The sequence below is a fragment of the Enoplosus armatus genome, chromosome 10 (genome assembly GCF_043641665.1).
Source record: "Enoplosus armatus isolate fEnoArm2 chromosome 10, fEnoArm2.hap1, whole genome shotgun sequence".
Taxonomy (NCBI): domain Eukaryota; kingdom Metazoa; phylum Chordata; class Actinopteri; order Centrarchiformes; family Enoplosidae; genus Enoplosus; species Enoplosus armatus.
The window spans coordinates 6649976-6676854 of NC_092189.1; the positions used below are offsets into that span (position 1 = coordinate 6649976).

The following is a 26879-nucleotide window of genomic DNA, read 5'->3' on the forward strand; positions in this document are numbered from 1 at the left end:
ATTTGGCTTAGATAGTATGACAGTTGCTGTATCGTATTTCTCAACAAGTTGCATTGTTTGTGGTCCTGTACATTTCATCCACAGTTTGAAAACCAAAGCAGTATGAAATAAAACAGTAAACTAATTAGCCACACTCCATCATTACTCCATGTATGTGACTCTTGCAGCTGAACCAGCTCTGCAGTCGCACTTACCCATAGAGCAGTCAGGTCCCATCCAGTTGGGGTCACAGCTGCACAGCCCAGTGTCTGGTATGAAGGCCCCGTGGCCGTGGCACTGGTCCGGGCACTGGGCCCTGGGCAGCTCGCAGTGGAGCCCTCCCCAGCCTGGCTTACAGTGGCACTCCCCATTCACACAGATGCCATTGTTGGAACACGTCGGATCCAGACAATCCACTGCATTCAGCCAGAGACACACCAATGTGAAAACAAACAGAGAAAAAACAAAATGAACAAAAACCAACAAAAGCTCGAATATCACATTAGAGCTGACGTTAGAAACAAATTAAATATCATGAGTTTTTCTAAAAAGAAAGAGATGTGGCCGAGGACATATTTTCTTTCTTTGTGTACACAAAAAGATAATGGAATAAAAGAAATATTACTAGACATATTACTAAGGCAATTAAAGTACACAATAATGAATAGCTGAGTCTATAATTGGTGCATAGCAGCAAATGTGTTCCACTCTGAAAGAGCAGCGAGCCGCACTGAGACATTATTCTGTGTGATCGCTTGTGTATGCATTAGTGTGTATGTGCGTATGCGCTAATACATAAGGGATAATCTGACACTGTCAGTCTGCCAGGTTGACAGGCAGCTCTGAGTCAGAGAAGTGAGTGAAAACCAATTTGACAAATTACCTCCTCCCGGCAAAGCGCCCACCCACCCCTCTTCTGGCCTCCTCTCACTGCTCTGTCCCGGTCGCTCCCACTTTCTCACCCTCGCTCTCTCCTCATCCTTTTTTTGTCTGACACCTCTCCCACCCCTCCTCCTCCGCATGATTGACCCCGCCGCACCCCTTCACACACATACACACACACACACACACACACACACACACACTTATAAAAGCACAAGCTTGCACACAACCCCGGCCCTCCATTTCTGTTTGCCTGGCAGAAACGGCGGATCACAGTTATCGATTTTCATGTTGCTGGCACTCCAGGTAAATTGTTTGAGGGACTCTGCTGTGATGAATATCAGATTTGAGACCAGAGGAGTAGGGGGGGGAAAATTGGATGAGAGGGAGATGGAGAGAAAAAAAGAATGAAGAGCAGCAGAAAATGCTGACCTTGTTCTCCGGCCCTGTGTCTTGACTTCTTCTGTCTGTCACTCTACTCCTTTCTTCCCTTTGTCTTTCTTCCCCTCTCTTCATCTTCACCCTTGGCACACTGCGTTCTCTTTTCTCCCTCCTTTTCCTATTCTCTCTCTTTCTTCATACATATTCACCTCTCACTGCTGCCCTGACTCCCCCTCCACCTCTTATCCCCCTCTTTTTCCCTCCTGCTCTCTATCTTTGTGACGACAGAGAATGTGGCAGGCTGATCCTTCTTAACAAGGATCAATAGAAGCAATTTCATCCCTTAATAAAATCTCTGATGTGTTTGGCTGTGGTATCATACTTCATCTGTATATATGGAGGGAGCGGACACTCAGTCAGAGCAAGATTATGCTATGATGAGCTGTCTAACTGGAGTTAGAAGGAGTGCATGTGTGTGTGAGTGGATGTGTTGGTTGTACTGCAAACATTCATGTTTCTTTTAGAATAATCGCTCTGCCTCGTCAAAACCCCACAAGTACAGGCAGAAAAAAAACCCTGGCTGACACAAATTAAACCATCACACATCCTTAAGGATCACCACACCATTAAGTCTGCCTCCTCTCACCCTCTGCACAGTTCTGCCCTTTGTAGCCGATGGAGCACACGCAGTTGCCGTCGGTGCAGGTGCCGTGGCCGCTGCAAAGAGGGTCGATGCACTGCGTGACGGGGACATCACACTCGGGTCCCTTCCAGCCGCTGTAACACACACAGGAGCCCTTGTCGTACTGGCCGTTGCCACTGCAGAGCACCGGGCACGCCGCTGGAGGGACGGAGAAATGGAGGAAGGGGGAGAGATTAAACCCTGTGCGTGACAAAAGAAAAACAATTAGCAGGCTTTTTAGAGATTCTCAAAGCAGTGAAAAGCCATGCTGCCCACACACACACACACAGCCCACCTAACCCCATCAACACTTCACCGCGCAGGAGGGTGAATAGAGTGGTTAAGGGGCTGGAGAGTGGCAATGACATGAAGAGTAATTACAGGCAGAGGTAACTAAACTATTCATCACAGCTGTCTATCCCAGGTGAGCACAGAGCCAGGGAGACGTTAGCTAGGGGAGCTGCCATCCATCATCAGTCATCTTGTCTCGGCTCCACCTAAGGCCATGCGCCATCTTACTGCTCCTAATCCTGAAATGAGCCCGCTCGTCTAATTAGACGGCGCAGAGTTTTATGACGAAAGAAACACATTTGTTGAGCGGCTAATACCTTTGGAGCAGTCCATGCCGTGGAATCCTGGGAAGCAATGGCACACACCAGAATTGCACTCTCCGTTGCCATGGCAATTGCGCGGGCACTCTTGCACTGAATCTGTGAAGGAGACAAAGTGAGACAGAGAGAGGAGAAGAGGGGAGGGGGGGGGGGTTGAGAGAGTTTGATGGCAAGCATCAAAGCATTCGATTAAATCATTGGCACTGCTCATTCTTTAAGATACTACAAATGGAGTGAAGGCACTCTGAGTTTCACAGTCACGAGACATCAAAAGCAAAATGCCATCCTTCAAGATTCCATGCATTCCTTTTCAATGCATTTTTTCACAGTGGAGGGGAAAGCGCTATCCATTACTCATCCATAATTTCTCTGCACACTGTATCAGAAAAGACTTCACATTCCCAAACCTCCTCCTCTTCCCCGTATTCTTGTACCTTTCCCCCTTGTTTTGGTTGTTTACTCCTCACTCTGGCCCCGCCAAGGTCATTAATACTTCATCCAGGTGTGGTTGCTCGGTGCAACTAGGCAGACTCGATGTGTGTGTGTTTCTGGCTGTGCGCATACATGTCTCGGGTGCTCCATCCAGCTTTTAGTGCCTCTTAACCCACTTATCAGGAGAGAGAACAGTTTTGGTGGGAAGAAACAGGGTCGATGCTAATGATAAGGAGGCATTTTGGACTTTCATCCGTCCCTTCTTCCTTCCCTCATGCTTTTTCCAGCTTCCTCTCTTCTTACACAAAGCATTACTCAGGCTATGCACGCTGCCTTCCTCTCTAACGCTTCCTCCCAGCCATTCCCCCCCAATTCTCAGTACTCATGTCTCCCTCTTACCCTAATGCCACCCTCTCTTCCACTCCCCTCTTCAGCTCCTCCTCCTCCTGTCCTTCACTCCTCTCCACTCCATTCTGGCTTTGCCCCCCCACCATTATGTCTTTCCTCCAGCATCCCCCCTCTACTACTCACTCTACTTCTGCCCTCACCGCCTCTTCCTCTCCACTACTCCTACTGCTGAAAGCTCTACTGCCAGATATTGACAGTGAAGGATTCTTTCACTCGGCTTGACTCTTTCTATCCGTCCCCCTTGTTCTCACACTCATGCCTCCAACACAATTGAAATTATCTGGGGCGCTGTTTCAGGACCTAAAACCATCCAATTTACAGGGTTGTAGTGGTATTTTATTCAGATCTGGTTCGAGACAATTGAGTTTTTGCTGCAGGTTGATTTTGATCCTTTTCACACATGCACACACACCATGGGAGTGATTCTACACTCTCCGATATAATAAGTTGTGTTTTGTTTTTGAATGCATACTATCAGCTTATCGTACTACGTTTTGGCAAACACAAATATTTTACCTCACTAAGTGGTCCTGCCTACTTGTCAATGTTGCTATGGTTGTGTTGCTAGTGGCTTCATTGTGAACAATGGCTGCTGGTGAGTGTTTTTGCACCTTGTGAATGTGTAAAGTATTCGACAAATTGTGGAAGAAACCTGACTAAAATGCTACCATGTCCCTCTTTAAAGGGGAACTCCACCAATTTTACACATTGAAGTCCCTTTACAGGTCTTGGGGGGAAACAATTGCAAATGTCAAAGAAGTTGTATAAAGCCTTTTGTGGCTTCAGAGGGAGCTGCGCGAAATCTGATAAATTGCCTCAAGTGACGTCACTTGAGGCAATTTCTACTACAGACTTCAACTCTGAAAATGCAAAAAATCTGGGCGTGGAGTTAGAAAGAAGGGAGCTCACCAGACCTGTGTAGCCAGCTCGCCATCTCTGCTTGAGGCTCGCGGCTCGAGCCCTCATTCGCGAAACTAGCATAAAACACGTGAAGTGCCTGAGTTGCATTGTTGATAATGTAGGCACCAGGTTTTGACAAGGAAGTGGAATGTGTGGGGAAAAAAAACACTGTCTATCCTGAGTCAGACAATATTATACTGTAGGAGTGCAATGCTAAATCGGTGAGTATCAGTGTCACTGGTAGCGAATAGCTTCTCCCTTGTCTTTCCATCACCTAAATGCTATGTGCTTAATCTCATTTTACCTCCCGACCTGCCTCTCCCTTCTTCACCTCTTTCCTGCCCTCCACCCACAACTACAATTGCTGCCTCTGTCTCACCCATGACGTTTGTGCTGAAGGAAACCGTCTCTCTCTCCCGACCGTCGTTGTAGAAGGCCAGGTGCCAGGCACCGGCATCCAGGTACTGGACAAACACCGCCTCATTGAGGACCACCGTTTGGATGCTCCTCCTCTCCCGTGGAGACTCGACCACACTCCACTTCTCCTTCCCGTCCAGGCGCTCCATATAGTCATACTGCAATAGGAAGAAAGAGGGAGAGAGAGGAGGAGTTTTGGGCTGAATGGAAGTGAGAATGTGAGTAAGAAATCTATGATTCAACTATGAAGTGCTGTGGTGGCACTTTTTAGACTTTGAAAAATGACCCATAGTTGTATATGCAGGAAGATTAAAAGATGGAGGGAATAAGTGTGGCTGGAAATTGCCAAGGAAGCATGAAGAATGCAACAGAGAGATCCTTGAGGGCTGTCATTCTCATTGGGTTTCTGGAAAGATGTTTTTTTACTGCTGCACAGCAGCCACAACTTCACGGTCTTTACCAGCTTAAGTCAGGTCAGGCAGAGAAACGGTTATCCAGATGCAATTATCCCATTCCACAAATCAAATCTGCTCTTAATTGAGTACTTTCTAATTAATAAGAGGCAGTAAAAGTTACATTACTGTGAAATTTAATTAAGTGTAAATCATAGACTAAATGAGTTTTTTCAAACAACTATTATAATGAATCACAAATTAATTTTAAGATGTCCCATGACACAAGCAAGTTCTTTTCGATGTATTCTCCATTTTAGCTGATCAATATGAAGATAAAGTGTTTCTAATGGACAACATGATAATTCTGTGATTAGTCCATTACCCTACAGGAGATGTAGAATCTACACTTGCTTGTACTTGGAGCCAGATTTTACCTGTGCATGTGAGGGAGGCAGGCCCTTGCGAATGTACACTCCAAACAGGGCGTCCTTGCCGAGGGAGATGTTGAACTTGAGGAACTGAGGGAGGCTGAGGTGGAGCAGGGACCTCCAAAACACTCCTGGGGGTACTTCTTGGGTCACCCGCCTCCCGACCTCAATGTTGCCTGTGTCTATGCTGCTGTTCCGGCCCGCCCATGGACCTGGAGCGAGGGGAAAAGAAACTGCATAACCTGTGATTATAGGCATCGATTGTTAGAGTCAATATCAATCATCACAGTTTACGGGGAAATAATCCGCTATAAAAATTCATGGCCATTGAATATCAGAGGACGAGCACCATTTGCTCTGCAAACTGTGCGCCCACAGTTTATGTTAAAATGAGTGTTGTTACATGTGATGGTGGGATGCAAAATGATGCCTTTGTATCAAAACCTGCAGGACTGTGGACTTTGTTGTCTGAGCTAAAATGAGAGAGGGCTGATAGAACTGCAGGGCACAGCTTTCCAAGCAGACGCGCAGACAGGCACGCATGCTGATACACACACACACACACACACACACACACACACACACACACACACACACAGCATCCTGCAATCAGGTCAGTCATCTAACAGCAGAGTGTTGGGGCCCAGACAGAAAGAGACTGAGTGTGTGAGAGAGTGTGTGTGTGTGCATACGTGTTTGTGTGCAGAATAGAGAAGAAATAAAAGTAACAATGAGAAGAACAACAGCAGCATCTGGCCTAGACGGCTGGGGAACACAACACAACAGTCCTCTCATTAATACAGAATACAGACACAGAGCAGCAGCCCGCACGTACCTATAGTACATGCTGGGTGTGTTGCAGAGCGAGATCGAACGAGTGAAAGAAGGATAGATAGAGAATCGCATGGGGGCCTTAAAAGAGAGAAGGTGGAGAGTGGGGAGGGGTGTGTGTGCAGTTGGTGTTTTACCTCGCTGCTGACTGAAACGATAAACCTAGCTCGACACAACTCAGCGGAGTGGTTAAACAGTTCATACTGATAGCACAGCTAGTACTGTGTCATGAATTATGAAAATATTTTAGTCGGCGTGAGCCCGTTTGGGTACAAAATAAATCTACTGGACTGTTTTAGCATGTTGCGCGCAGCAGAAACAGCATTTAAAATCCTTAAAGGATAAGGCCGTCAGGGTCATTCTACATTTTTCTTGCTTTCAACAAAATGTGTTGTGTCTGTCCTTCTGTGGCACTCAGCTCAAAGCCAATTTGTTCCTACTGAAGACATAAATCTTGACCCGTCAAAAAGTATATAGCTTTATTTTGGAGTGAGTATATACTGCATTTGATGTGGACTCTTTTCTGCCGGGGATTAAAAAACATTTGGCAGGCCAGTGAGTATTTACAGCACCAGGAGTCTGTATGCCCGTGTTCATCGTAATGACAGAACATGTTAAACAGTGCAACAGTGTGGCTCACTGATTTTTAATAGGTTTTGGTCAACAAAGGAAGTCTATGGCACAGTTTTGGATACACAGACAATGCTTGTTAGTAAGGTAGACATATGAATATCACCAGTCTTATCCTTTTGAGGGTAGGTTGCAGTGTCTTCCAGGCCTGAGTTCTGCCTTGTAACTCCACATGCAGTGTGTGAGGATCTGTATGTTGAGCTGCGCGTGCTTTAGTTCATACCTCTGCCTCCAGAGGGCAGCGTGGCCACGTCACTGTTGACAGGCAAGCCAGCTCCCAGTCCGTTGTTTAACACAGGGCCGTCGGATGGCTTCAGCTGCCACGTCAAACCCAGCAAGTTGATCGCTGCACACAAAGGGATGCAGAGAGATTAGAGCAGAGTAGCAGAGTGAGGACACGTGATTTGAACGGTGAATTGTCTTCAAGTCTGGTATAAAAAAAGCCACACTTGAAAGCTCATCAAGCCATAGAAACACAGGAGGCCAACCCTCTATGTCTGATCTGTCATTTATACGGCAGCTTTAGTAGAACGCTGCTTTTATTATATACTTGTGTTGGTGCATATCAATCAGACACACTGTTAACAAAGTGGCAGGTAACCTACATGACAAAAACGGAGGCAAGTCTTACAAAACAGACAATTACAACAACGTAAAGATCTTTCTTTGGTTCCCTCTCTTTGCCTCAACCTCTCGCAATATTCTTTCAACCTGACAGCATCTTCCTGCTTTTATTTGGAAGCCTTTACACCGTCTCGCAGAGAGCAAGTGACAGACTGGTCTCTGAAGAGATCGCTCCATGACTCTCCTTTCCCTTCTCCTTTCCTTGTGATCGTGTGCTGGTGGTAGAAGGCTGCTCGAGTGTGTTCGCTCTTCACTTTGTCAGCTCTTTACTCTCCCCCCGTGTCTCCTTCCCTCCCCAGCCCCCCCACTCCAAAAAGGAAACAGCACGAATAAGCTGAACAGTCCATTCCCCTACTATACACAAAAGTAGAAGCTCTGTGGTCTTTTCATTTATTTTTTTTGGGGGGGGGTGACAGGTATGCCTTTTAGTGGGATTGTTTTAATCTGTCTAATGCTTTTGAACAACCTCCTGAGTAGAAAAAACTGGAGATGCATCGTTTGCTCATGTCTGAATATTTAAAAGAAAGTTATAGAAAAGGCACAATGCATATGAATACTGTGATGTGAGCTCAGAGGATGCACATGGCATGAATGTGTGATTGTGTTCGATGCATTATGTAGGTGTTATTGCATGCCTCTGAGCGCTGGCCTGATCCCCACCACACGAGCCTTATAACACCTGCATCTGAAGCCTGGGAATCAATTTTCCCTCTTGTCAAATTCTATCTCCACTTGCCCAGGGTTTGTTTTTTTTTTTCTCACACGGGGATGAGTGTAAAAGTTGCAAGGAAAGGGCGATGCGGCTTTAGGAATTGCTGCCGGGGCAGACTCATTCTCACCCCACGATGTCCCATCTCTCTCTCTCCACCCTCTGCTTTTTTTTTTTTTTTGTTTCTTCCTTTTTGTGTTTCTTCTCTTTCCCTCTTTCACCCCTCCCTCGCTCCCGGTCAAAGGAAAGCGCTGACACCTCGGCTGCTGCCCGGCCTCCACTGTCAGCTCTTTTTTTATTTTTCATGGTGTGGGGGGGGGCGGGTGCTGGCATAGAGCACGAGAGAGACAGAGCGAGAGAAAGCACGGCGTCCTCCCTCCCCCCGTCTCTTTTCTCTTACATCCACCTCTTGCCCTCTCCTCTCTCATGGCGCTGACCTTCATCCCTCTCCCTCTGTTCCTTCTAATTCCCCCTTTCTTCTTCCTTCTTCTCCTCTCTTATCTTCGCCTGTCCTTCCTTGCAGATAACGCGGACACGAGTCTGTGCACACATGCGGACGCACACACGCGCAAAGATGGTATCGCGGGGAGCAGTCGATGGAAAGATTACCTATTGAATCGGCAGGAGACAGTAAGCAATAGTGAGTCTATTGTGACGGTGCTCTCAATCTAGGTCATCCCCAAGAACACACCGGACAGCCCTGTAGTTAGCTTGTTGTGTGTGTGTGTTCACTGTGTGTGTGTCTGTGTGTGTGTGTGTGTGTGTGTGTGTGTGTGTGTGTGTGTGTGTGTGTAGTGTTTGAAGGTCGGTGTACGTGTGTGGTTTTCGCCAATGAGTTTTTCCCTTTTCCTCTTCTGTTTCTTTCTTTTTGTTCCTGTGGGCGGTTGCGAGGAGTTGACCAATAGATGGCACTCTTGCTCCTTGGCGACAGGAGCACAAAAGCCAACGCTTTGTCAACAGGTTTCTTTGCAGCAACACACGGAGAAGCACAAGAGACAAGGAGAGAAAGAAAGACAGAAACAAAGAGAGACGCTTGTTATCATTCTCTGTACAAGGACCATCCCTCATTTTAGCAACACTTCTAACTTTGTTAGGGTGTAATTTTAGCCTAAATGAAACTGCTGAAATTGATGTATTTAGCTTTGTGTTGCCATAATTTTAAGTATTTTCTTTTCGGATCATAATTGCCATAATTACTGTTTTCAAGCTGCATTGGAAGGCTTTATTAAATGCCATGCCAATAAAGCCTATCTGAATTGAATTCGACTGACAGACACGAGAACAACGAGAGATGGTCTGACTTTGGCTGCGTTCCTTTTTAATCTCTGCCTTCGCACTCATGTTCATTTTAACAGACACACACACACACTAAACACACACATGTACACACACACGGAAAGATCACAGGGAAGCAGGTTTAACAAGAAAACGAGTTGCATTAAAAATAGATCAATTGCTTCATGAGGTTTTTATGTAATCTCGATGCATAATTCAGAGAGGCAAAGTGCTTGCCAGTATCATCTGCAAAAGACAGCATCTGAAACAGCAGCAGCACACGTGATCCTGTGACAGAAAAAAATAAAAATAAAAGGACAGACTGATGGACAGAGGGACAAGGGAGATGAAAAGGAGGAGGTGGTGGCCGGGTGGGCAGAGGGGGCAGCGATCAGGAGCTCTTGGAGAAATCGTGCCTGAACCTCTGCAGAGGAGAGGAGGGGAGAAGAACAGAGAGAATACTGGAGGACAGCGAGAACTGAGAGAATATTAAGAACGTACGTAAAAAAAAAAAATCCCCCGAGGAAAAAAAGAGCAGGAAAACAGGCTACAGATGATGTTGCAGAAAAAGAGAGGAAGAGATGAATAAGGGCCTCTATGGATGAAATGAGGAAGAAAGAGGAAGATGGCAAGTGCAGGGGGAAGATTTAAGGGATGAGTGGCTCTGTATTCATTGACTGGTTGGGGTAAGAAAAGATGGCCGTGATTCATCCTCTGACAGTAAGTGGTTCACAACACAGGCGATCAGACAGAAATACAATGCTCGTGTGTAGGCTACGTGTGTTTTGGGAAATATTTATACGTCTCTGAGTTAAAGGGTGTAAATGGATTTCTGCATGAGAGGGAAAAAAAAGAGAGCGGCGGAGACGGAGAAAGGTGACTTTGTGGCAGACTATGTGCTGAGTGTCCCCTGACTGGAAAATATTGTATCATCATCATTCTGTGCTCTGGAACATGTTGCAACAGTTCAAACTCTCTCTCTCTCTCTCTCTCTCTCTCTCTCTCTCTCTCTCTTCCCTCCCTCCTCTGTGTTCTGATGTCTCCCGCCCGTTTCTGTCTCACCTCAACCATATCATTGCCCATTTAAATGGTGGCGTCTCCCCATTGAACCAATTGCACTGCTCCTAATTGCACCAAAAGACGGGAGAATGGCCTCTTGCGTGTTTTTGTATGTGATCTCTTGCAACGTGGTGAAAATTACACAAAGAGCACAAGTGCATGCACACACACACACACACACCGGCAGCACACTTTTTCTTCGCCATCTCCCTTGGCCATCCTGATAAATGCATATTAACTGTTCTAATTCACCACTAAATTAACAACTCTGACCTCAATTAGGGCGGTAATTGTAGCTGAGACCAGCCCCCCATCCTCTGCCTGGCTGCTAATTGGTTTAGGAAGCCTTTTCCCTGCCTTTCTACCTTTTGCCCACCCCCCCATTGACAAAGCCCTCATTTAGCGAGCTGGTAGACATTTCGTTGTCCAAAACAAACACACCCTCGCTGCTTCTTTCTTTCTCTACCACTCGTACCTTTCTCTCCATCTCTGCGGCACAGGGGTGCAGTGCTGATATTGGAGAGACTGAGGGAAGAACAGCGCGCTGCCTCGGGTTCTCAATATTCAGGCCATTTGGGATATTTCTTAGAATTTACAACACAATATCCACTTATGTAGTCTATAAATAAAGCAGCCTTCTTGCTCAGCTAAGTTTTGAAGGCGCTGCTCGCTGAGATCATTTAGAGTCTCAGACAGAGGGACGGGGGCGGCGGTTGGCTGCTGCCCTTGGGGGTCATGTACACTGAGAGAGACAATTTGTCTGCTGCTGAGTGTGTGTGTGTATGTGTGTGTGTGTCAGCGTATGCATGCTTAAAATTGCATGGTATTAACAACAACTGCACACACACACACACACACACACACTGCAACCCCCAACGGGACCTGCTCACCCAGCTGATGCAACTGAACTGTAATTGACTGCAACACAAAAGGTTATGCGAGTTGCTCGCAGCTCCTACCTGCAAAACAGTGTCTAGCTGGGAGAAACGGCAACTCACTCAATCACACAGCAGAAATGGCTTCCTTATTGGCACTGAAATATTGAGATGGCCCTGACGCAGATGTAGCCGCGCGCGCGCGTGTACGCGTGCATGCTTGCGTGTGATGGGCTAAATGAAAAGAGATGTGAATCTGAGTGATGTCCTCCTTTCTGAATCCTCATTTCCTCTTCAGATATCTCTACCCTGACCCCCCCCCCCCCCCCCCCCACCACCACCTCACCTCCCATCCCTCCCTCCGCCTTCTCTTCTCCGCATCAACCCACTCTGCCTCGTCTCATCCCTCCGTACCTCGGTCCTTTCCCTCTCATCGATCTGTATTAGAAACAGGATATGAGGAACTATGCTATCTTATCACAGATCAGAGGATGAGTGAGGGAGAAAGACGAAGAAAGAGTTCGTTCTGGAGGCCAAGAGAGACGGAGAAAACGAAAGAAAATGAGAGACAGAGAGAGGGGAAGGGAGGACAGCGATTTCTTTCACTCTGCCTTCATCCATCTCCTGTTTTCGAACACTGGACTAGTGAAGCACCATGGGCCTAATTGGACTAACGATTGGGCCCAGATAAGACCCGCGCTAATGATTAAACGAGTGAGGAAATAAATGAATGAAATGAGCCCATGCACTCTAATGCAGGCAATATGAACGCACAGCAATGACGTCTGCAAATTCTGGACTTATGCACACATCAAAGCAAAGAACATATCCTCCAAAGCACGGACAGAAAGTCCAGGTCCACTAACAGAAAGTCAAAGGATCAACATTGATGTTACCACCATGTACGGTCTGAGTGTGCATCCTGCTTTGTAGTACCTGACCAGTGCAGATGACCCTTTTATCCCTCTGGTGCAGATGGTATAGCACCTTGTGCCTGGCCCTGGCCGTGCCCTGCCCTTTTCCTGGACTGGCAGCGTGCGGTAAGATCCTAACCTTTATCAGTGCGACAGGCCCTGCTGCTACAGACACACGCTCCATGCCTGATCCTTATGCCCAGGTTCCTGCATTCACCATATGCCCAACCATGCCCTCACCTCAGCACACAGACACACCAAATGTATATGGACACACACACACACACACGCACTGGCATGAGCGACACATCCTGACCTCTAGCTGTTCCACCTTGGATCAGCAGAAGGGAAACCACATGCAGAGTGAGAGGGGACTTTGGGGTCAAGGAGCTGGGTTTGGAAAGGAGCCACGTCGTGAGACCTGCAGGTCTGACACAACTCAAGCAGACAGTCCGCACACTGTCGCCGTTTTCGCTTCTTATTTCAAAAGAAATCTGTGTGTTTTTCGACAAAAAAATAGGGATAGGAACTGGATAAAAACATCAATACAATTATGAAAACATTTTAAAACTTTGATTTGTAATTACCAACTCATTTGCATTTTCTCCCTGCTCTTCTCTTCTTTTTCTATTACCAGAAGCATGTACTAAGGCAATGGATCCCACACTCTGGGTCAGAACCCCCACGGCGTCGCAAGATAAAGCTGAGGAGTCCAGAGATGATTAATAAGATAGGAAAGAAGAAAGAAAAATCATATTTCTGCTACAAAAGCTTTTATGATTTTTGTTTAATTTCTGCTTTTTTAAAAAAACGGGAAATAATGAATAGTTTCCCTTCTTCATCACTCATATAACCTGTGATAAAGGGTTGCTAGTAGACACGATTCTTTTTAAAAGGGCAGAAAGTGAGAAAATCTGTGACAAAAAAGAATCAGTAATATAAGAAATTTAAAAAAGTGTTAACAAAATTAGCAACGCATTTGCATTTCTCTCCATTTTTCACTTCATTTTCTATTTCCAGGAGCCTGTACTAAGGCAAACTAGAGGTTGAGACCCCCCAAGGTGTCAAAAAGATAAATCTGAGAGGTTGTGAGATGATTAAAAAGATGAAAAAATGTCATATTTCTGCTACCAAAACATATGATTTTCAGACTTTGGTCAAATGTTTCTTTTTTATTTTGAAATAATGAGTAGTTTCACCTCAGCTTGCGACTCATAGACACGTCACCTGAAATAATCATATTTCTGCTACAAAATCGTCCGACTGTTCTGTGTTTTTTATTGTGATGTACTGAATAATTTCACCTCTCAAATCTCGCTTGAAATTTGGCTCAGGCTTTTTGATTGGTTGTTACAGCCATTGTGAACCTGGTGCATGACAAAGGCCCATGACCACGTTTCTAATAAACTCAGTGCTGACAATGTGCGGGAAGTCAACCTTTTCTTTCATATTATCTCATTTTCCTGTGCACCTGTCTACCAACACTCAGTTCGAAGTGAATCTGGTTTAAAATTCAGTAAAAATGTGTAAAAACCAAAACCAATGAACCTTACACATACTGTAGGAACACACTTTCCTCAAATGCCACCATTTTTTGGCCAGCTTTCAAATGATGTCTTTGGCAGTTAGCATCTGCCTACATTCTGATTAATGACAAAAATATGCTAAATATTTAAGAAAATGCAAACTGCTTTGATTAGAATCAAACCTGGAATATTTTAGCAGAGCTATATATCTTTGAACAGTAAAAATCATTAACATGTTATTATGTAAGGGAGCAGCAATATGAATGCACTGAAGTGAGACACTTAGAACCGGGAAGAATGGGCAGTAAGCGATTGTGATCGGTCTGGAACAGCGAGACAGCAATGATGGATGGAAAGTGGTCGGCTTAGAGGCATGAAGGTCACACTTGATGACAGTGTGAGTGTGTGTGTGTGTGTGGTGTGTGTGCGGGACTGTTTAATCAACAGACAGGGGAGCTGAGAGTAAGACTAAAAATACATTGTGTCTGTGCATTCACTTGCGTGTGTGTGTGTGTGTGTGTGTGTGTGTGTGTGTGTGTGTGTGCGCTCTCATTCATCAGTGGTGACAATACCATGTGGAGTATGCCACTGTGCCCGACAAATTCAGCCATCACACGCGCGCACACATTCACACAAAACACCCCTGCAAAGGTGACACCAGCGCCCACTAGTAAGTTTACTCATTGCAGTCAAGGGCACACCTGTGTGTGTGTGTGTGTGTGTGTGTGTGTGTGTGTGAGTGCAAACAGTCCACCTGGACACAACTAGTCTGACATGTCCTCGATCTTTCATCTGCGTATCAAACCTTTCCTCTCCTTACTAACCACAATGCATCTCTTTTTCTGTCTGTTTTTTTCTGCCCTCTGAGACATCCTTCCTCTCTTTTTCTATTTTCTAACTTCTTTTGCCACCATCCCCCTGTTCTCGTCCTTCACAGTCTCTTCTCCTCTCTCTCTGTCGCACTCCCTCTGTTCTCTGCTCGCTGTGATCAATTAGGAGACATTAGTCCCACAGATATTCCAGGTGACGGAACCTCAGGAGGCCACGCTCCCCTTCATCTCTCCTCCTTCTGCCTCCCCTCAGCTTCTCCTCTTCACACCTGGCTGTCTTGTCACTCCTGCTCCTCCTCCCAGTCAGCTTCCCTTCTTTTCTCGGCAGTGCAAACAACAGACCACCCCCCCCCCCCCAAATCTCGCGCTCTCATCCCTTGCGGTGCCGACAGTGACATATCAGCCTCAGCCGTCCTCTCCTCCGTCTCTCCAGTCATCTATCCTCCTTTTCCTCTTTCCTTTATGTTCTGGCTGCATGCTGACAGTGATGCATCTCCCTTCTTCCCCTCTGCCCCCTCTGCTCTAACTCTATTCCACCCCTTTCTTTTTTCCTCTCCCTTCGCCTTCCTCTATCTCGCTCTCTCCAGGTTGCCGTTCACAATGACGGACCTGTCTTCCCTCCTGTATGCCAACCGTTCACCTGTATCCTAGCAACCACCTCTCCTTTGGCTCTGGTGCTCCATGCGGAGCAAGCAAACAAGACGCCGGGGGAATGAAGAACAAGCACTCGCGTTTATCCTCCTCCCTCCATCCGTTCAGTCATTCCTTCACATGTGAAGAGGAGGCCGTACTCCGCAGGAGTTAGGAGCTTTAACTGTCTGTCCTCACATGCAAATGAAGCATTTCTAACTCATACAAACACACATTTCCGTACAGAAAGACACACAGCTGGACATTTTTGTTCCATGTTGTGTATCTATGTGTGTGTGTGTGTTTAGCTCATCCCCATGGCTCCATTTTAACAACAGGACACAGTGAATGAGCTTCAGAGAGATATCGTCTACTGTGCTCCTGAAGCATGCTGAGTCCCGCCTTTCTAAAATCTCAGTACACATGCATACATGTGTGTGTTCCTTGTCAAGCAATTTCTGAAGCTTTATCTATGGTCTTGAGAAATAAACAAAACAAATCATTTGAAGGCCGGCATGCCCTCAAAGCCTCACAGTCATACACACATATTGTCACACGCGCATCTCGTAGGTTGCTCTAAAGGAAGGAGTACTCACACACACGTGCACAAAAAGAAAAGTGCTGTTCAGGCACATGTGTCCTGGTGTAATTTATGAGTGGGCTCCTGGGCGGACGCCTCAGAGGGGTCCTCTTCACGCTGCATGGCTCTGGGTGCTCTGCACAATCCCCCCAGTGAGTACTGGGCTCTCACACACACCCACAGAACACACAAACAACGTACTACAAAATCCCCCTTATGAGCAGTGAACTCTTCCGACTGAAACTCGCTGCACGATTAACGCTACAAAAAGCTAGGTAAACACAAGGGTTTCAGGCTTGGCAGCACTGCTACAGCTCTGTTCAGCACAGACCAAAACACCAGAGCAAAACATTTCCTTACAACAGCTGAAAGGCCCTACAGTTAGCAATAGTAATGATAACAATAAAGAATAATTTCAGCCTTGTTCAGCTTACCGAATTATAGCCAGTTGCACAATTAAGTTTGGTGGTAAAGCACTAACGTTTGGCATATAATAAAACAGTAAATAAACAGAAAGTGGAGCTTAAAAGACTTATTAGCTCCTCACTCACAGAATTCCGTTCAAAAAACATTATACAGTATATTCACACTGTATTGGTATAGCATGCCTACCAGTCTTTTTTAGCTATTAACCTAATAATAACAAATAAAGTAATTTCTTAGCATGGCTAACAAGCTAATGCTACCAATTATTAAGACAGACAGGCACAATTGTTAACAAGTTGTATGTATCTGGCAAGTGCCCAGATGGCGCACAAACACTGGTGTAGTGGTAAAAATATGTGGATAAGGCAGCAATAATGTTCTCGGGAATAGACCGATTTTCAAATGATTTTCATAATTAGTTGCTCACTTAACTTACATCAGCTTAATATTATTATATGTTCTCTGATGAAAACAAATATTGGTGTCATTAAAGCCCTCAGTGAGCTTGATGCTGCTAATAAAATACTGGAGGTTTTGGGTGTTTCTATGCTCCACTACATCCCTGTCCTCAAGTGTCTAAGGGGACGTGTCATGAACTCTGTGGTGGTTGTGGCCTTCCTTCCTCTCTCCAGGTTCCTGCTTCATAGCCCCATATGTGGCTGTCCGGCGCAGTGTGACCGTGTAAAGCTCAGGAGAGGATGGATCTGTCTGTGCGCCCCAGGCGAGGGGCCTTGATCTACTCGGGAGGATGCACACACACCACTCTCAAGGGCACTCCGAGGGTATACACAAAAACAAACACACACACACACACACACACACACAAACATGAACGCGGGCACAGACGAGTGCACTTAGGCAATTTGGACACATCCAGGCGAGCAAGCTGAGGTGCATAAAGCCCAGATACACTGTGGATGGATAGATGAATGGTGATGTATATATATATATATATATGCTTTTTTTTTTATAAATAATGTAAAATTATATTAATAATTTATGTAGAGGCGATAAGGGGGTTGTTATTTCTGCTGATGCCACCGTTTCCTAAGATCCCCCCATCTGTTGACTCTGGTCTCTGGGGTAAGAGGCCAATCAAGGGCTCAGTGACACATCTGCCTCCTCACACACACACAAAAACAGACAAACGCACACAATCAAACATACATACATTTTCTTTTCCTCCTCTTTTTATTGTTTATCTCACACCCACATGGACACACAGGACTGCATCCTCTTGTCCAGTGAATGAGGTCAAGAAGGAATAAAATCCACGCCCACACACTCTAAGCAATGCTCTTCCTCTCTCTCTCTCTTTCTCTCCTTCCCACAGATCCACCTGTAGACGGCCATCAGGATCTCTTCTCGAGGTGCTCGGGAAGCGCTCTCCTCTGAGTATCTGCCAGTAGTAAGTATGACTATCGCACACTGGCTTCAGATCAGTGAAAACATCCACTTCCCTGCAGGGCCTGTTAGGATTCAAACCCTGACTGATACCTGTTCACAGAAACAGCCCCAGTACCCTGCGGTTTATGTATCTTCCTGTCTGCTTACTGATGCTGAGTGGAGGCCAGGGCTCCTGCTGAGTCTGATTTTGACAGGCTACAGTGACAAAGCTCACACCTCGAGAATCTGCCTTGTGTTTACAATGGGGCCGTTGGCTTGACATTTTTTCATTGTGGTCAGGGATGAAGTAAGAGCAAAGTTCATGTATGGGTCAGGGCAAAACAAACGGGGCTAAGCCACCCAAAATAAAACAGATATTCATGTGTGGCCAAGCATGCAGTTCATTCAGAGGTAGTTCTGGGCTACTTCATTTTTCCAACATTTTATTGGCCATGTGTAACTCCTCATCAAAAGAAAACCTCTAATTAAAACACAAAATGTAATTAATAACACTTGGTGCGTGTTCACTTACCAATGAAGTAGGACAGTAGGATGGCCAGCAGGGCAGCAGCTGCGATGGCTGTCACCGCGGCACATTTCCAGCTGCAGTACTTGGACGGCTTCTTTAGTTTGAAGGCTGAGCGGGAGAAGGTGTTTCTGGGTAGCAGGCGAGGGGGCGGAGAATACACCGTTCCCGAGGTCAGGGGGTAACCGGGGGAGGAGCTACTGAAGAGAGGGGTGGTCCCTGACGACGTCTTAAACAAGAAGTGCCTGGAGAGAGAAAAAAGAAACACAGGAGTGAAAAGGTCATTCCACAGGTAGAAAAAGATAATGTAAATGTTCATGGTGTTGGTACTGGTGCTGAAACAAAAGGACAGGGTCACATATGTGCAAGCTCCTGTCCAATTTCTCTTTCCAATGAACCCTTCCTGCCATATGGGTTTGAACATCCTTGAACTGATTGTGTCTCCAATTCAGCCCGTTCTGGTCCAAGGTCTCTTTTTAACCTCCACCTGCTTGACTCTTTTTTTCTTTTTTTTCCTTCGATTTCCTCGCTTCGCCTCCATTCACCCCACTTATGATGTGCCTCATTTCTGCTCTCAATGGCTACAGAGGATCAGTGTCGTCCCCCTTTCCTGTCCTCATTGCCCCAGTGGGGTCAGAGCTCAGAGAGAGGATAAAAGAGGGATTTGAACCCTCATCCCTTTTCTCATATTACCCATTATCCTCTGCTATCGCTGCACCTGCTCACCCAAAGCGCCTCCATTGCGGCTCTCCCGCCCCTCTTCCCTTTTCCCTTGCCATCATTTTTTTTCACACTACTGCTACTCCACTCCACATGTCTTCCTTCATTCACTCCTAAAAAGATTTCTCTCCCTCCTTTCTTTCAGACTTCTTTTCTGATCTGGCCTGACATTGTTTGCCACAGTAAGAAAATGAAACACTGCACTTTAAGAAACTTTTCAAGGACACAGTTAAAAAAACGTTTGCAACACCTTTGTGACATCTTTTTTTGCGACACACCCGCCTAGCACACATGGGGAGCGAGGAGCTGCCCCTACACAGACTCCAGGTGGTACGACAGAAGAAAGCCCTCGGGTGAGTGTGACAGATCAGAGGAGGCGAGGTCACTCTATTGCCTCAAAGATTGACTGAGGAGAAGGAGTTTTTTTGTTGTCCTGCCTTTGTGCTTGTTTGTGTGTTTGCGAGTGTGTGTACATACTGTGGTACTTTTATCTTTGTGAGTTTCTGACCTTGTGAGTGAGGACATTTCAGCAAAGAGAGGACACTTTTTCTGGTCATCACTTGTCCAAAATACTGTATGAGGGCTGAGGCCTCGTTTCAGCATTGATGTCAGGCATGTTGTGATGGTTAAACTTGTGGGACTTTTTGTAGTTTTGTCCATAATTTCTGGGTTATAATATCATTATATTCACCAAAGTACTTGCTGAGATCTGGGAACATATGAACTTTGCTACAACACAGTCTGAAGGTGCATAAAATGAACAGTCAGATAAGAAAGGTTGCAAACAAGCCAAGCACTTAGCTAGATGACCTTAACTACTAACAAAATCAAAAGTGAGCACACCCAGAACACTGGTAATAATAACCCATTGCACAGGAAAACTACAGAAGGTCAAAGTTGAACCAGGAAGTACGTCTCAAGTCAAGTCCAAGAAGCCCTGAGTCAAGACCAGGTCTTAAACTGTGTGTTTCAAGTCCTAAACAAGTCATTATGGAATTAGGAACAGCAGCATTATTATGTTAACTTTACTGCTCGCCAGCCATCAGTAACCCAAACCTCACCTTAACTTAGTGTTCTTTGTGCTGCCTCAAATGTCGAATGATGTTGAAAGTTCTTGTGTCTCTGTGATTTCTGGGCACACTCTTTGTTGATATGTTTTGTCTGGTATGCACTACTACATTCACCTTTTACCACCTGTTCTCTATGTGATGGGCTGCTCTTGAATTGTTTCAAAGTCCATCCGTGGTCAGGAAAATGAAGAGTTAACTCGCTGTACACTTTCTTTGGGAGGATAGCAAGTCATTCCAAATAAAGAAAAAGTCCAAGTAAAGTCACAAGTCATTGGTGTTTAAGTCAAAGTCGAGTTACAAGTCTTTTCTTTGCCAAGACGTATCTCACCTCTAGCAGTAAGTCAGATATAGTCCTCAGAAGTAAAGTAATACAAGCAGTAGTGTGTGCACAAATGTGTGTCAGTCTGTTCATTCCTCTGTAGCTCACAGTCTCTTGTATTCAGACTAGGCTAGTAGGACCAGTAATAACCCGCTGCTGTAGCTGGATCTGATGATTGCTATTTAATATAGTGCTTAACTGCACTTTGCTGTGTGGTCTCCTTCCCTTTTGATGTCTTTAATAGCTGCTGTTTCAGAACAGTGTGTCTGTACATGTGTCTGCTCATAAAAAAACAGTTGGTGAAAACAGGTGATGTGCTCAGAGCATGAAGATTTGGTTTGGGAGCGCCGTTCCACTCTCTATCAATTATTCAGCCAGTCTGTGCTCTGTTCCTCTCTTACTCTCTCATCATCTCATGCCACTGATTGTTGCATTGGTATCCTGCTGGATTTCTTTTCTTTTTTTTCTTTCTCTCCTCCTTCCTCCCCCTTTACCTGTCAGGTACGCTGCGTGACACCACGGAAAATAAGGGAAAAAGACAAGAAAGGGGAAAAAAAACCCCTAGACAGATAGAGGCTGAAAGAGCGCAAGGAGATGGCACGCAAAGAAATGTGAGGTTATTGTCTAAAAATACCAGCCTCTCAGTGTCACAGTCATCAGTTTTAATATGCATGCATAAATGTACACGCTCCCGAAAGCAAGAGCGCGCATGGCGTGCACGGGTATACGCACAAACACATACACTCCAAGGTCAACCAGCATGTGTCTTTGCTTCAACTCATTTTCACAGCCGTTGACGCACTCTGTGATGGCAAGGCCAGCGGTAATTAATTACAATACCCCTTAATGTGTGTGTGAACGCAAGGAGAGGGTGAGCTGGTGAATTATGTGGTATGTATTTGAATGCTCGCACAGAATTGATTTCATTCCCTGGCTTTGTTGTTTGTGTGCAGAAGCTCCAGTGTGAGCTCGGTGTTGGATGGGAATATGTCTATGGGCCATACTAATTACGAGTAGGAATGGAAAGTGTCTAATGTGCTCTGGGGAGGTAATTGACATTGATTTATGTTGCGGAGGACCATGGAGGGGTTCTATCATAGCAGGCAGCCGGCAATCACAACTCTGTATCATTAGGCTGGGGTGTGTGTTTGCTTGTATGTGTGTCTGTGCATTTGTGTGTGAATATTGTGGGATTTTTGACAGTGGTCCAGCATGGAAACGTCACACATAATTAGAGAGAGCTGACAGAGACCCCCCCGCTTCCTCCTTCTTCTCCTGAGATGCCAGCAGCAGTACCCCCCCCCACCCCCCCCCCACAACTCTCAAGTCTAACCATTGCTACCTCGCTTTCATGCATCCTGTCTTACACATGCAACACACACGCACACACACACACACACAGATACATGCAGAACAAGCAAGCACTAACTCACACACTGACACACATTTGCACATTTGACTCAGACGTAGGCGCCCACCTGCGCACAAACAATAAGAACTCCTGTGGGTTTTCTTTCATGAGGTTGCCCCGTATGTGCTACCAAACATTTAATTTGCATTTTCACAGAGTAAAACGTGACTTAAGAGGACGGAGAGGGGGACTATAGATTAGAAGACAGACAGAGAGAGGAAGGGAGGATGTGTTTTCACTCCATTCCAACCCTGTTTCCCATTGAGAGAAAAGAGGACCTGGACAATTAACCACAGAACAGAGAGCATGCTGGGTAATTAGCAAGAAGTCAAAGCTCACATTCCCCTTGAGCGAACGAGCACACGCGCTTTCGCAAGCACACACGCACGCACTCTTCGTTTTCTCAGTTCTCACAAACATGTGGTTAGTTAGGATAGCAATCTGAGAACCATCATCAGAGGTAGAGAACAATTAGCGGAGGTCGACTCGGTATGGGGGTGACTGAAAAAAAGATCAGATCTGACAATGAAACAAAGGGCTCCGGGAAAGGAGGAGGCTCAAGGATGGCGTCATGAGAATTGTTCCCTACTACAATTGTAGGAAATAATAATCAGCAGATGGACACAGTATAATGGGCATTCATTTGCTGAGTGTTGCTTTGAAGGAGGACATGGAAAAACACTGAGGCTGAGTGATATGTGTAAAAAGCTGAAATGTACAAGCCATCAGATCTGGTATTCAACTATCCCAGAGACGTTGCAGATGTTTTTAAGATTGTGTTTTGCATTAAAAGGAACAGCTCACCCAAATTTCACCTTGTTTTGGGTTGGCAAAGGTGGATATCTCAAACCTCAGCAGATAAAATCAAACTATTTGCATGGCCATTTACAACTAGTGGTAACCAATTGTAAGGTTAGGGGGGCTGTAATTTACTTGATACTTATTTTTGTTACAGGATTTCCTGCCATGTTTTTTGTGAAGACGCCCCACCTCGCCTGAAATAAAGAATTTAAATTTCCAATTTTTTTGTGCCCTTTCAGACAAGCTATTAATCCAACATGGACAAGAAGTCCTTTTAGTGCTCGGAAAAAAATGGACATTGAACATCAACAATTCTATGACAACTGGGCAAACTCCATCTTCTGATGAAGATCATGTGACATGATCAAAAGCCACAGAACAGCTTCTAAATGGACCTTTTGTTGAGATTGTTTTGTCAACTGCTGTTTTCAAGGTCAACAAAAACTTTGAATCTCAGACATTAACGATTTTAATCTGAATTGCTGACAACATTTGTACTATTGATGGCATCCTCCATATACCATATATACTGTATATATACCATACATCCATATTGTTTGTGTTTCATTATACTTTCAAATATTTTCCTGAAACAAATGAGTATAATTAAAAAAAGTGGAGTTTAGTTTGTCAGTGTAGTAGCTCTGCATAATAATATTGGATATTATGTTTACAGTATATACTGTATGGATGCAAGATCATAAACCTTGAATGATAATTTGTAGTTCTCATATGCATATTACAGTAGTAGTTACAGGGCTGGGCATGAAACTTTTTTTTTCTGTAGCTAACTCCTTATTCTTCTCCTTCACCCCCTGTGGTTCCAAATCTGTCCCTACAGTAATGCGTTTAAAAGTACCCTATAGTACCCACCCTCCCTCACATACCCACACACCACCCCACCACTGCTGCTCCTTCTAGAAAAATTGAGATGCTGCAACCCTCTCAGTGATCTTATTTCTCCCCTAGAGCTGTGGCCCACAGCGGAGCAGCCAGTGGGTGCAGGGGAATGTCCTGAGATCACAGAGAGAGATTGAAACTGGCACCAGCTAGTCAAGAGGCTCCAAGGGACCAATTGGAAATCAGGTGGTTTCTCGCAAAATGTTGTAACACATGATCACACATGTGTACCTGCATGCACATAGAGAAAATTCATTGTATCTGTCTCTGTCTCTGTCTCTGTCTCTCACACACACACACACACACACGTACACACCCCCACCCACACACATCAGCAATCTAAAGTCATTTATCTCACATCGGTAAATGTATCCATGTTCTACGGGCCCCAATCTCCCTCCTCTGCCTTTCTATCTTCTCTCATACACATTCCCCAAAACAATCTCCTTCAATCACCACCTCACTCCATTTCTCTTCCTCTCTCTCCCTCTTTATCTCTCCCTCCTCTGCCGTAAACAATTCCTTTCCATTTCCACCCTCTCTCGCTCTCTCAACTTATATTTCTCTGCTATATCACCACTCCCCCCTCGTCTGTTTCTATCTGTTTCTTTCTCTGCCAGTCATCCAAGCCCTGGGGTGTTTTTAGGTGATCAATCTTCATCCTCTCAGCGCTGTCACACTATCGGGTCAAGCCAAAACACACACATGTGCGAACACACATTTACTATAACGAGTGGACAACAAATGCCAGCATTTACATATGACTGCAGTGGGGAGCAGTTGCAGTCAAAGAACACACACACATGCTTGGATGCAAACATACACACAAACGTACAGAATCCCTCCCTCACATGTGCACGCGTGCTCATCATCTCCTAGCTGCTGGTTATAATGAGATAATCTGCCAGCACAGGGATGGTGTGACTCTCTGGCTCTGCCCGGCTGGCTCTGACCCAGTCACGAGCTCCAGCAGCTCCAGTCAGCCCACCCAGCCTCCTCCGCCATCGCCAGGCCCAGAGAGGAGGACCCAATCTGGGCTTGGAGGGTGGACCTGGAAACTCTGTCAGTTTCTCTGGGCTCCATTCACTGCGACAGGCTCTGAGCCATGCCCAACCCCACCACCTGAACATGACCAAATACTGGCACTGCAGGGGGCTCAACAGAGTGTGTTTGTCGTTTCACTTAAATCTGTAAAGATGGCAATCACAACAGCTTCTGTGAAAAGAGGATTCATAACTCTATTTTTGTAACCCAAACCTCACCAAAGATCACTGCATCATTTGCAACAAGAGAAATAACAAAAATGTCCTCTCTCCTCGAACTATGTTATGGCATATGCATCACCATGACAACACAGGTCTAGATAAACAATTGCCAATGGAAATAGCTTCTATTTAAAGGTGTAGGTATTCTTGTTCAACACCATGCTTCTTCTTACCCATCATGCATACCGACGCGATGCATCAGCACAGGTTGTGAATAGACCTGAGATCAGTGGGGCTGAATTAAACATGGCCAGGCCTCATAAATACTGCACAGGGCCGCCACTCAGGGGAGCTTATCTGGGACCATCAGAGCTGGAAGCCCCAGCGCCCAGCAGGAGAAACACAACTACAGCTTGCAGAGTAAATGCTCAGAGAGTGAGCGTGCGCATGCTAGCAAGCATGTAGGCAGTGTCCCTCTCACTGCATGCCTCATGAATAGTAATACCCTGCATGAATGCTCTGTTTGCCTGGTAAGTGTTCTTTGTGTACTAGCAAAAAGCGCATGTGTAGAGTGTGTGAAATGGTTTGTATTTCCTGCTCCCTTACCCCAGGTAGCAGGCATAATAGCTTTGACACATGGCAGCTTTCTGTATGTGTTGCGCTTGGAGATGAGGTAGAGAATACATTTGATGTCTGTGAATCAGAGGCCAGGAGCAATTTTGCTTTTAATTAGGCGATTCATATGTTGGCTTAGAATGATGGAGGGTCGCTCAGTGCACGATATTCTGTGGTTTGCTCAGTCAACCAAAAAGTGTAGCTTTCGTCTATTAGATGAGTCAATAACAAATGATGCTACACGTATGTGCTGCAAGACGACATGTTGGTCTCTTAGAGACAAATCAGTTGAACTGTTCAACTGTTCCTGAAAGGTTCATGTCTTCTACCTTTCTCCTTAGTCCTGACCCAGGAGCTTCATGCTATGTATCACTGCCCTGGATGACCATGAGAGGAAATCCGAACATTGCACTGTCTGCTTTCATAAAACTGAAAATACAAACTCATATTGGGGAAGATAATCAAACCCTGTCACAACATTATTTATGACAGTAAAAATAGTCTATTTATTACAATGGATTTGTAGTGGACTTGCTCTCGGAGGCAAAGTAAATCTGTGTGGAGTTCAACTATGGTAAACTTTGATACAAGAATTTGTGCTTTTGACTGATTGGAACATTTAAAATGTTTGGCGGCTATCTTGCCTGAAGCATGGTGTACTAAAGTAGAATTGTACAAGATGTTTTAACTTTGAGCTTGAAGCATTGAAGCTCACACTGGTCTGCAACACACTGTGTGAGCATTCTCAAGGTTAGTATTTGTTAATCAATTGCAAACCATCTTGACTTTTGAAGGATTGGAGAGCCGTAGAGCCCAAAATGGAGCTTTCAACCCTAACCCTAACCCGCCACTCACAGGAATGTTGTTGAAGCAGCATGGCTCTGACCTTTAATTTCTTACTATTGATTACTTGAGGCTTATTCCACTGCTGTGCTTACTGTAAGTAGCTCTAGAGATTAGCATCAAGTAAGCATGTCAACTGTAAAACAGAGAACAAAAAGGTAGTAAAGGGAAGATATTTCCTCTGACCTGGTCTCCAGCGGGACGTTACTGTTGAGCACCCAGCTGTCTTGTAGCTGGACCGATTCCGGGGTGGTCGGCCCGTCTCCGGTGCCTGGAGCGGGGGCGTGAATGGGGTTGCGCCCCCCTCTCAGGGTGTTTCTGTTCAGGCTGTTGGCAGACTGGTGGGATAAGGTGTGGTGGTTGTGTGGAGGGGGCAGTGGAGGCCGTAGCGTGGACTGACTGTGGTGGTTGGCAGCCCCTGGAAGTGGACAGAGAACAGAGAGAAATGTAAGTACCACACTTCTTTGTGAAGGAAATCAAAGAGAGTTTGAGATGAAGGGAGTGAAGGTTTTCATTCCAGAACGCTTCAAATCTAAAATGTAGGCCAGAAATGTTATTTGATATTTGCTGTTTATTTCTCAGCTTGCCAAAAAAAAGTAAACCTTTCCAGCAAATAGCAAATAACTACATTAACATTCCATTATGTGCTACTTTTGTGT

At 45.4% G+C, this 26879-nt stretch overlaps 1 protein-coding gene across 6 annotated transcripts in view; it reads right to left on the reverse strand.

Moving 5' to 3' along the window:
• Window positions 1–26879, reverse strand: part of tenm2a (teneurin transmembrane protein 2a) — a 146137-nt gene that overhangs the window by 25744 nt on the left and 93514 nt on the right. For 4 of the 6 annotated variants that reach the window (XM_070913300.1, XM_070913299.1, XM_070913298.1 and 1 more), the window contains 8 exons: window positions 26407–26638; window positions 18343–18581; window positions 7200–7322; window positions 5522–5727; window positions 4655–4850; window positions 2533–2634; window positions 1889–2083; window positions 195–395 (listed from right to left, as the gene is read on the reverse strand). In XM_070913300.1, the coding sequence (XP_070769401.1) occupies window positions 195–395; window positions 1889–2083; window positions 2533–2634; window positions 4655–4850; window positions 5522–5727; window positions 7200–7322; window positions 18343–18581; window positions 26407–26638 (1494 nt within the window). Of the gene's footprint in view, window positions 1–194; window positions 396–1888; window positions 2084–2532; window positions 2635–4654; window positions 4851–5521; window positions 5749–7199; window positions 7323–18342; window positions 18582–26406; window positions 26639–26879 lie in introns of all 6 variants that reach the window. The other 2 variants (XM_070913297.1, XM_070913296.1) reach the window with 1 other exon arrangement.